At 44.1% G+C, this 10005-nt stretch overlaps 3 protein-coding genes across 3 annotated transcripts; all 3 read left to right on the top strand.

The window, feature by feature from the left end:
• Positions 1–2076: 2076 nt before the first annotated feature.
• LOC133906747 (dihydrolipoyllysine-residue acetyltransferase component 5 of pyruvate dehydrogenase complex, chloroplastic-like) lies at positions 2077–5948 on the top strand. Its single transcript, XM_062348734.1, has 6 exons — positions 2077–3111; positions 3192–3383; positions 3479–3566; positions 5171–5241; positions 5329–5412; positions 5517–5948. Exons 1-6 carry the CDS (start codon positions 2296–2298, stop codon positions 5619–5621), a joined length of 1356 nt encoding a protein of 451 aa, XP_062204718.1. The 5' UTR covers positions 2077–2295; the 3' UTR covers positions 5622–5948.
• A 388-nt stretch (positions 5949–6336) lies between these two features.
• Positions 6337–7808, top strand: LOC133906748 (uncharacterized). The gene has a single exon (XM_062348735.1). The coding sequence runs from the start codon at positions 6550–6552 to the stop codon at positions 7537–7539; it is 990 nt and encodes a 329-aa protein (XP_062204719.1). The 5' UTR covers positions 6337–6549; the 3' UTR covers positions 7540–7808.
• Positions 7809–8785: 977 nt separating this feature from the next.
• LOC133906721 (uncharacterized) lies at positions 8786–9655 on the top strand. Its single transcript, XM_062348699.1, has one exon. The coding sequence runs from the start codon at positions 9063–9065 to the stop codon at positions 9606–9608; it is 546 nt and encodes a 181-aa protein (XP_062204683.1). The 5' UTR covers positions 8786–9062; the 3' UTR covers positions 9609–9655.
• Positions 9656–10005: the final 350 nt, after the last annotated feature.

Raw genomic sequence — 10005 nt, 5'->3', positions numbered from 1 at the left:
GATTAGTTCAACTAAAGCTTTGCTTTAGTCATGGGTAGTTCAACAAAAAGAGCAGAACTCGCCCTAAAAAAGGCAACATGAAATTGACGATTTACACATGCAAATGTGTTTTATGGTTTTCTTGTCAAACTCAACTTGCTTTTATTTTGTAATCATGTCCTCAACATTTCAATTGGACTTCTTAAACTTTACAAGTTATTTTTTTAATATTTCCTGCATCGTTCCAAATAAAAGTAAGTCTACTCAAATGAAAACGTGAACAACACGAATGGAGAACTCAAATCCAAAGAAAAAAAATGAATAAATTTCATATAACTATACATGTGCCTAAAAACCTATAAAAAAGTACACATTTTAAAGAAATCTTAAGGATCTGCAAAAAGTTTGGCGGCACAATCACAAAATTTCGCTCTTTAGGCTCTCTCGTTGGATTCAACACCTGAGTATCTGGTCCCACATGCAAGCCACACACGATCCTAGGGGTGTTACCATGCTCCGCGGCCCGTGGAACTTACCTAGTCGATCAAGTCATGGCACTTTCACAAATAGCAGCAGGTTTGCAAATTCAGATGATGGTTGGAATTCGCTAGGTGGTGAATTCACGGTTTCTGTGAATATCAAAAAATACGGTGGAAATTCGACGATAATTCGGTCGAATTCAACCGGTCAAACCAATTTGACTGAGGCGAAATTTGGTTGAATTAGCTATTTGGTAACCTACTGAATTCAAATGAAAACCGACTGTATTTCTTGTATTTTGTTTGTGCTCGAAAACCGCTCGATTTTCTATGAAAATTACTTGAATTCCATCGAAAACCGTTCGGCTTTATCGAATTTATTCATATGAACTTCAAATCAAGTGAAACTAATTTTTTGGTTTCCTTGTAACATGATCTACATGATAAAAGTATTTGTACTCATGAAAAAATTATATATTTTCTGTGAGAAAATTTATTTGCTAAAACTATTTAAATACATACTTAATTATTTGCTAATTCAAAAATCATGAAACCAATTTTTTTAGCCTTCGTATATGATCCTCTATCTTCTAAAAATATATGAAATCATGAAATAATAATTGTAACTTGCAGGATTGAGTAAATGTGTTGCAACCAGATTAATTCATAACTAATCCATCACACCCCCAAAATTAGTGAAACCACTTTTATTAGTTTAATTAAACAATTATTTGTGTAGTAAAAATAAGGGTAGAGATGACAAAGTTAATTACAATGTTTTTTCTTAATTTGTTCACTTTATGCTTGTGAACTTTGTAAAAATTATGGAGAATTTAATAAAACTCTAAATAAAATGAAACTAATTTTATAGATCCTTTTAAGTTACACCCTGCAAAAAAAAAATGTGTTCACATGTTAATATTTTTCTTAACACGAGTTAATAAATGAGCTGCATACTTTTTAAAGCATGCTTTTTCCCCAAACTTCCTCTCCTTGAAATATAATGCAAACGATATTATTTTTGATTTTTTTTTCACAATATGTCTTAGAATTTATTTTTTTCACAATATGTCTTAGAATTGTCTCTAGTATTTTTAGATTCTTTTGTGATTTTCTTTGAGTTTTCTGAATTCGAATTCAAAAAACAGGTCGAATTCAGAATTTGGTGCGAACCCAATTGACCGGTTTTCGCGGATTTTTGATTTTCAATGCATTTGCGAACCCTGGCTATAGGGGAATCATTTTTTTCTCATAAAGTTGGAGCGTTATACTCAACCCATGTTACTTATGTGGAAGCTGCTACAATATGACTAGACTATTCCCATGGATGACATGTGTAGACTATCATGGTAAGCCTACGAGTCATCACAATATCACCTGATTTACATGTGTGATCGGATATTTAAATATTGTTGCATTGGCTGAGCGTGTGGTTTCGTGATAGCCAGGGTCAATCATTGTGCAGTTTGTTAGAGACTCGTCTGAGAATGTAATTTTGACAGTTTTGTATATTTTTGTAAAATTTACTCAATAAAATTTACTCCGAAAAAAAAAAAACTAGTATTGGTTGAACCTTGGCTTGTTGGACTTCGGAGCAACCCCCAAAGCCGGGCTTAGCAGAAGCAGCGACTAGCTCAAACCTGCACCTGCCCCACCTCTCTCGTCGTCGTCCTCGGCTAATCCGCCGCGGCGCTTCCGACACTCCCAAGGCGGGCGGCGGCAGCAGCAAGCGAGGAGCAGCCACCAACTCAGACTATCAAAGCCTCGCCGCCACGCTCCTCTCTCCCCTCACCTCCACCTCCACCTCCACCTGCTCCCCCTCCCCCGCGCCCCCGCAATGGCCGGCCTCCTCTACCTCCACTCCACGTTGCTCACCTCGGCGTCCGCGCTCCGCCGCCGCGCGGGCGCGCCCGCATCATCCTCCCGTCGCCGCTGCCGGGTGGAGGCAAAGATCCGGGAGATCTTCATGCCGGCGCTCAGCTCCACCATGACGGAGGGCAAGATCATCTCCTGGACCGCCGCCGAGGGCGATCGCCTCGCCAAGGGCGACCCCGTCGTCGTCGTCGAGTCCGACAAGGCCGACATGGACGTCGAGACGTTCCACGACGGGTTCCTCGCCGCCGTCCTCGTGCCCGCCGGCGAGTCTGCGCCCGTCGGCTCCGCCATCGCGCTCCTCGCCGAGTCCGAGGAGGAGATCCCGCTCGCCCAGTCACAGTTCGCATCCTTCTCCCCCTCCTCCTCACCGCCACCTCCGCAAGAAACCGCCGCCCAAGAAGCATCCCCACCTCCCCCAGCGCCTGCAGCAGTCTCTGCTCCGGCGCCGCCCTCGCCAGCAACACAAGGCGGGGTGCGGGTGGTTGCGTCGCCCTACGCCAAGAAGCTCGCCAAGGACCTGGGCGTCGATCTTTTCTCGGTTACGGGGTCAGGCCCGGGCGGGCGAATTGTGGCCAAGGATGCCGAGGCCGCGGCGGCTGCGCCGAAGAAGGCGGCGCCAGTGGCTGCTGCACGGCCGGATGTTCCATTGGGCTCGACGGTGCTATTCACGACAATGCAGGGCGCTGTGAGCAAGAACATGGTGGAGAGCCTCGCCGTACCGACGTTCAGAGTGGGATATACGATCACAACTGATGCTCTCGATGCACTCTACAAGAAAGTGAGCGTCTTTTCAATGTTTAGGACTGTTCTGTTGTGTTATGCCATGAATGATTGGGTTAAGGAGTGGCCTTTTTGCAGATTAAGTCGAAGGGCGTGACAATGACAGCGCTGCTGGCAAAGGCGACAGCAATGGCACTGGTGCAGCATCCTGTGGTGAACTCCAGCTGTAGGGATGGGAAGAGCTTCACATACAACAGTAGCATCAGCATTGCTGTGGCTGTGGCCGTGGATGGTGGGTTGATTACGCCGGTGCTTCAGGATGCTGATAAGGTTGAACGCTTTGTGTATTTACTGTGTATACTGAATATTTGATGTTTATGATGTTATTTTTGTTTGAATAAATGGTTAATTGTTGGGTTATGCAGGTTGACATTTATTCATTGTCAAGGAAATGGAAGGAGTTGGTTGATAAGGCGCGAGCAAAGCAGCTGCAGCCCCACGAATACAATTCGGGTATTTTTCTTTGCTTCATACACAAACCTGAATCCGTAGCACATTGATGTGCACCTTTTCTATGTGTTCTGAGTAAGATGATTATAGGTATTGACTGTTGTGTCCATTAAATTCATATCCAGTACGAATAACAGAAGTTGCTAGATGTTATTCATGCTAGATATTGCTCTGATTTCATATAACTTAGTTGGGTGACACATACTTTCATTCCATATAAATGGGGCGCAATCCTTATGTATGCATGCTTTGCAACACACATCAGCTATGATATCCCGATACCCTGATGAAGTGACATACTGGTATCGGGATAAGTTTCAGATCCTTTATTATCTGTATGACACATACTTTCATTGCATAAACTTACCTGGGTAAGGTGTAATCCTCTCTGTAGTAGATTGCCTGATTCTTCAGCTCATTTCGATATAAACTTTGAATATTTATCAGATACCATCAGACATGGCTCTGTTACACCTTGATACGTATTAGAGCTGTTTTGGACTATGTTCTATTAAACAAAGTATAAATCCCTGATATGGCTGATGCTTCCCCTCTTCATTGCCTGATACCAGTGTGCAATTCTCTTCGTGTGGAGAGGGAAGGAAATGACTGTTAGGCGTTCGTTTCAAAACGCTTATGGCAACCTGAAATGACTATGTCGAGCTAATGATTAGATGCTAATCTGAAGATGGAGGGTAGAGCACAGAAACAACGAAATAGTTTAAATTAGCTTTAACAGGTTGACTGAGGTTTGTGGAGTTCCATTTAAGCCTTGTATCATCTAGGTAAGTGTAACAGTTTTTCTTTGTAGTGTTGTTAATTAAAATTTGCTGCACCTTGTCTCAGAGTTTCACCTGGAAAACCCTATGTCGATTCTGTAGTGCATCTTGCCGTAGTTTCTCTTGAAAGAGGTGCCCGAAACAGTGCTATGATTTACTTTTAAAAAAGAGATATTATACCATTGCAGAATTTGTTATTTATCATGAAATAAACAAAGAGGTAAATCAATGCACTAGATCTGTTGACAAATTGTTCCAATATGTTATTTCGCTTTTGTAAAGTTTATTTCCAAATAATTCCTCCTGTTGGCAGTTTTTAGAGTAAAAAGAATATCAAGAATGCCAATGCTTGTTTCTTTTCTTATTTTCATTTACGGGATTAATTTGATTGTCAGCTCTGTCAAATGGGCAGATGTAGCCCAGCTCTTGCTGAGTAATTTGATGTTTGGTTTCTCTGTTTTAAAATATAATATTCAGTCCAAATGGTGACGGTAGACTGCAGTGTGCACTTGCTTACTTTCCTGATAAAATAACATGATTGAAATTCTGAAATTCAAATAATGAGATAAGTATCTTTCATATATTTTATTCACCTTTTAATGTGCTATTGTTTAAACATTTCTTGATGATTTATTTTTAAATCCTTTGTTGTCTCAGAATTAAAGGCTTGGCTAAAATATGACTGATTGGCAATTAACTTAGAGGTTCCTGTATTGTCTATTGCTATCTTTTTTTCCTTTGTTAGTGCTCTTGGTGTTAGGTACGAGAAACATTTCCACCAACCATATTATTTGTGTATGCTAATAGCTGCTCATGTTCAATCTGCAGGTACATTTACACTTTCAAATCTGGGCATGTTTGGAGTTGATAGATTTGATGCAATCTTGCCACCTGGAACTGTAAGATGAAGATTCTATTTCGTTATCCCTTTCTGTTTTCATGCAATGCTGCATACCTAATTGAAATATCTGGGTTACTGAAAACAGGGTGCAATCATGGCCCTTGGAGCATTACAACCGACAGTTGTTGGTACAAAAGATGGTAGAATCGGAATTAAGAACCAAATGCAGGTAAGTTACCTGTACCTATCGAACTTTTCCTTTCTTGCCACCTGTTTTTGATTTAATGGCTTTTTTCGTAATTTGATAATTTCGCATCTGATCAATACATCTAGGTCAATGTTACCGCTGATCATCGGGTTATTTATGGAGCTGATCTTGCTGCTTTTCTGCAAACACTCTCCAAGATAATTGAGGATCCCAAGGATCTTACGTTTTAGATGTATCCAGTGATTGTTTTTCCCTGGGCAATCACAGTTGGGCGCTTCTCACTTGTCTGTACTCTGTAGATGTGTAGGATGTATTGTGGTCATGTGAATTAGTTGATTTAAGCTGTCAGCAATGTTGGTATCAGGTAACTTGCCCTGTTGGTTACCTTCTCATCATTGGTTTGTTTTTCAATAAATTATTTTACCATTTTTCGTTCAAATAGGTGTGAAGGATGGATACATGTATATTTCTGCTAGAGTTTTCATGGATAGTTGATTTTGTACCATGAATTCATTACCTTATCACCTTGGGATACAAGGAAGGAAATGAAATGGACATTTTACTACCCTGTGGTTACTTTTACATGGACTCTTTCTAAGCTTTGATCTATGTGTTGAAAATTGTACACAGCACTGTTAGCACAAGTTATGCATAAGGAAATAACAAGAAGTGCGCATGTGGTTGATGCCCTTGCAAGGGTGCCAAGATGAAATGTTCATGATATCAGTAAATAAGGTGCACATATCTGTTTGTTTTACAAGTGGAGGACCATGATTTCTCCCAACCACTCCCATGATGCCGGGGTAAGAGAGTGTCTGATATCTTGGACTTGTTGTAAATTCCTGTGACAGCAGAAGGTAGCGTCCTCCCCTTTTTTGCGCAGAAAGCATTCCTATTTCAGCTCGTTGTACTGTACCTCATCTCTACTTGAAGGATCATATTAGGTGACAGGCCAGTGTCTTGCTTGCTGGCCTGGGCTATGTGCCATTGCAGTGGAAGCAAAGTAAACCACCCTTCATAAACCCCTCCAGGAGATCTTGTTCTTGCCTCCCAATCCATTGCAGCCTGCAGGGAAGCCAACCTCGCAACCTGTGGCATGGCCGCTGCCTCTCCCAATCCACTGTAGCCTGCAGGGAAGCCAACCTTGCAACCTGTGGCATGGCCGCTGCCTCGTCGGGCCGTGGAGAGGTCGACACGTCCCGCGCCTTCCGGTCTGTCAAGGAGGCGGTCGCCGTGTTTGGTGAGCGTATCCTCGCCAAGGAAACCCAGTTCAGGCCAAGCGCCGGTGCACATGGCGACCGTCGCGACATCAGCGAGAGGAATCCCAGGCTAAATGATGTCGCGGTTGCTGCTTCGAGTGCGAAGCTTGATGGGAGTAATGGCGTTAGGGCTTCTGGTCTTCTCACCAGGGAAAGCCACTCCAAGGCAAGTGCCACTTACAATGGCAAGCAAGAGGGGAGTAGTAGTAAGCCTGCTTCAAACCTACTGCCGGTGCCAGTCCCAGTGCCCAGGCCAGTCTCCGAAGATGTGCCAATGTACTTGGTGCCCTCCTCGCCGCCGTTCTTCGCGTCGTCGCCGTCCCTGGCCAACGACGAGCAGGAGGAGCAAGAACGCAAGGAAGCCGACCTCATGGTCATGAGCTCCATCAAGAAGCTGGAGGAAGAGGCGGCCAGGACACGGCAAGAGGTGGCGCGGCTCAAGAGGAGGCTGGCCGAGATGGAGCTGTCCATGGCGACGCTCAACGCGAAGCTCCACCGGGCACTCTCGAAGATGGCGCACATGGAGGCCGACAAGGCGGCGGCGGAGCGGGCCAGCCTCCAGAGAGGCGGCAGCGACAAGGCTGCGGCAGAGCGGGCCAGCCTCCAGAGAGGCAGCAGCGACATGGCGCTGACGGTCTGGGCCGAGCGGCGCACTACCCCGAGGCAGCCGTTGGGGCGCCTGCTGAGGCTCGAGGAGGCCGATGGGGAGGTGGTTGTGACCGGCGGCCGGGCAATGGCGCCAGCGAGGAGGAAGGTGCGGAAGCAGAAGCCGATTGTGCCGCTCGTTGTTCCACTCATCAATGGCGTGCTCTTCTCCAAGAAGAGGAGGATGAAGGACAAGGAGAGCATGTACATGAAGGAGCTTTACAGCTTGCTGAGTCTGAGCTAACTGATCAGTGACTTCCCTGCTAAAATCCATGGCGGTACTTGTGCACGTACATGAAGGAGAGCATGTACTTGTGCACCTATCTAATTATTTTTCAGTTTTTCATTAGTTTGTGTTTAATTATGTGAGTGGATTGTGTTGAGATTTGTAAATTAATGTAAGCTAGATTTGATGTATTATGTATCTTCAGATCAATAATGGAGCAATGTACATAGCATGTTGTAATACAGGTACTTATCTGCAAACTAATCTCATTGCATGTTGCAATACAAGTACTTATCTGCAAACTAATCTCATTGCATGCAGTATATATATTACTATTAGGACTTGTTTGGATGCTAGGGTGCAAAAACCATATGGAATTAAACCCCAAGGGGATTTTTTATGTGCCAATGATATCCCCTCCTAGCAAGGATAAAAATCTTGCCTGGGAAAAGTTCCCGGTAGTTGTTTGGGAGACACAGGGATAAAAATCCCGGCTAATAAAAAATTCAAAAAAGAGGAAAAAACAAAGAATTTAAAAATGCTGCTAGAATTTAGAAATGCACGACGTAGTTAATCTTTCACTAGTACTGATACATGCATGCATCCGATCAAAGTTTATCAATAGTACTAGTCATATAGTAATTCAAAACTTTAGTACTTTTCTGATACGAGGACACAACTCAAAAGTGCATCCTAATTAATTAGTTCATACATACAGCTCAACATTCATAATGCTGATCCAAATTAGGCCTATGAGAACATAAAAAACAAGATGAGAAACAACTAAATAATTTGTGTGGCACATCATAACGTATGACACTTAAGAATGTAATATAAAAATCAGACAGACACTTAACAACACATGTTTATGGAAACGAGAGTAAAAAAACAAAATTATGCGAAATTTAGATCAAGCTTAATATAGTTCATGTGATCTTGGGTGTTCATGACTAACGCTCCAACAGACGACAATTAAAGATGTGCCGATTATGACTCAGTAGGCCAAATGAAAGCTATCAAGTTTCAAGTACTAACCTAGCTGCAAGTAGTTCTACTACACTGTAAGTGTCAGATGGTGCTAGTTATGTAAAGAAGACAAGCTAGTGCACTAGGCTTTAGTTGATGTAAACTAAATGTGGTTTGATAACAACCATATATAATCACTCCAAAAGGTCACTTGGGTTTGGAGGGGGAGCAAACCCATGGGCCAAATTGCACTAGGATTGGACTATCCAAACAAGGCCTTATGCTATAATAGGGTGTCGTCAACTGCCTCTCCCTACTTTTCGGTTACCTTTGGTTCCAACTTCCCACAGACATGCGCCAGAAAAGCAAGATCACCAAGAAAGATCAAGACTTTTTGCCTGTGTGCAATCATCAGCATCAAAGAACGGGAGACGAAAACCAGCCAATCGATGCCGTTGTAAAGATCATCCGATCTTGAAGGAGCAATGTCGTTCGCCGCAGTTTGTTGATCAGGTTCTTAGTTTTTGTTGCGGTTTGATCGGTCCCATCTGTTTGGTCATTGAGAGGACAGATCGATGGGGCCGCCGCAGAGGCAGCAACAGGATCGGGCGCGGCGCCCACCGGGGAACGCGTGCGTGTGGGTGGTGGCGGCGCTGCTCCTCCTCGCCGTGCTGGCCGGCGGCGGGTGCCTTGTACTGTACCTCACGCTGCCGCCGGCCGAGGTGCTGCAGTGGCTGCCGGCCGCCGGGCTCGCGCTCGTCGCGCTCCCGTGGGCGTTCTGGATCGTCACGTGCGCGTACCGGTGCTGCTGCTCGGCGAACGCGGCGGCGGAGGGGGCGGCGGTGGGGAATCAAGTGGGGCGGCAGCCGTCGTCGAGGGCGGGCGCCGTGGCGCCGATGCCGATGCCGATGCCGAGCAGCAAGAGCCTCGACGGGTCGCCCGCCGCGGGGTCCCCCACCGCCAGCAGCGGCGCGCGGCGGGTGCGGTTCGGGGAGGCCACCGTGCTCGGGGAGGTGCACGCCGCCACGGAGAAGGACGACGGCTCGTCGGTGCACTCGAACGAGAGCGAGGCGCCCCTCGCCTACTTGATGACGTCTTCCACGTCACGTAGCACAGGGTAATCAATTAATAGAACACTTGTAATTAGGCTGACACGTAGAGCTTCATCCATGTGTTCATTTTTTTAATGTAAATCCGTATTCTCTTTTTTTTTTCTCATTGTATATATTTAGTCAGATTGGCACGTTTACGCCGTGTCTGTTTTTATTTTGCTGTACAGAACATGAAAAAAAAGATTAAAAAACTTAGATTCACAAATATTGTACATTTCAATATTTATTTATAAAATTATTAATGTTAAATATATTCAATTAATTATAGAGAAAACGATAGTACTTTTATGCATATACATAATTTTAACATATGGATAAAAGTAATACTAACTTAAAAAATTTTGTTTCATATTTTTTTTGAGTTTTAGATATTTTTCTTTGCATTTTAGATTTTTTCAGCCGATTT

The sequence above is a fragment of the Phragmites australis genome, chromosome 23 (assembly GCF_958298935.1).
Source record: "Phragmites australis chromosome 23, lpPhrAust1.1, whole genome shotgun sequence".
NCBI classification, from domain to species: domain Eukaryota; kingdom Viridiplantae; phylum Streptophyta; class Magnoliopsida; order Poales; family Poaceae; genus Phragmites; species Phragmites australis.
Note: the sequence above shows the minus strand (reverse complement) of the source record. Positions and strands in the feature narration are given on the sequence as shown.

Bases quoted from the DNA above. Each gene is read 5' to 3' on its own strand.
- LOC133906747 (XM_062348734.1), top strand. From the start codon at position 2,296: ATGGCCGGCCTCCTCTACCTCCACTCCACGTTGCTCACCTCGGCGTCC. The intron at 3,384-3,478 runs GTTGAACGCTTT...TGGGTTATGCAG, and splicing joins TGCTTCAGGATGCTGATAAG to GTTGACATTTATTCATTGTC. The intron at 5,413-5,516 runs GTAAGTTACCTG...CAATACATCTAG, and splicing joins GAATTAAGAACCAAATGCAG to GTCAATGTTACCGCTGATCA.
- LOC133906721 (XM_062348699.1), top strand. From the start codon at position 9,063: ATGGGGCCGCCGCAGAGGCAGCAACAGGATCGGGCGCGGCGCCCACCG.
- LOC133906748 (XM_062348735.1), top strand. From the start codon at position 6,550: ATGGCCGCTGCCTCGTCGGGCCGTGGAGAGGTCGACACGTCCCGCGCC.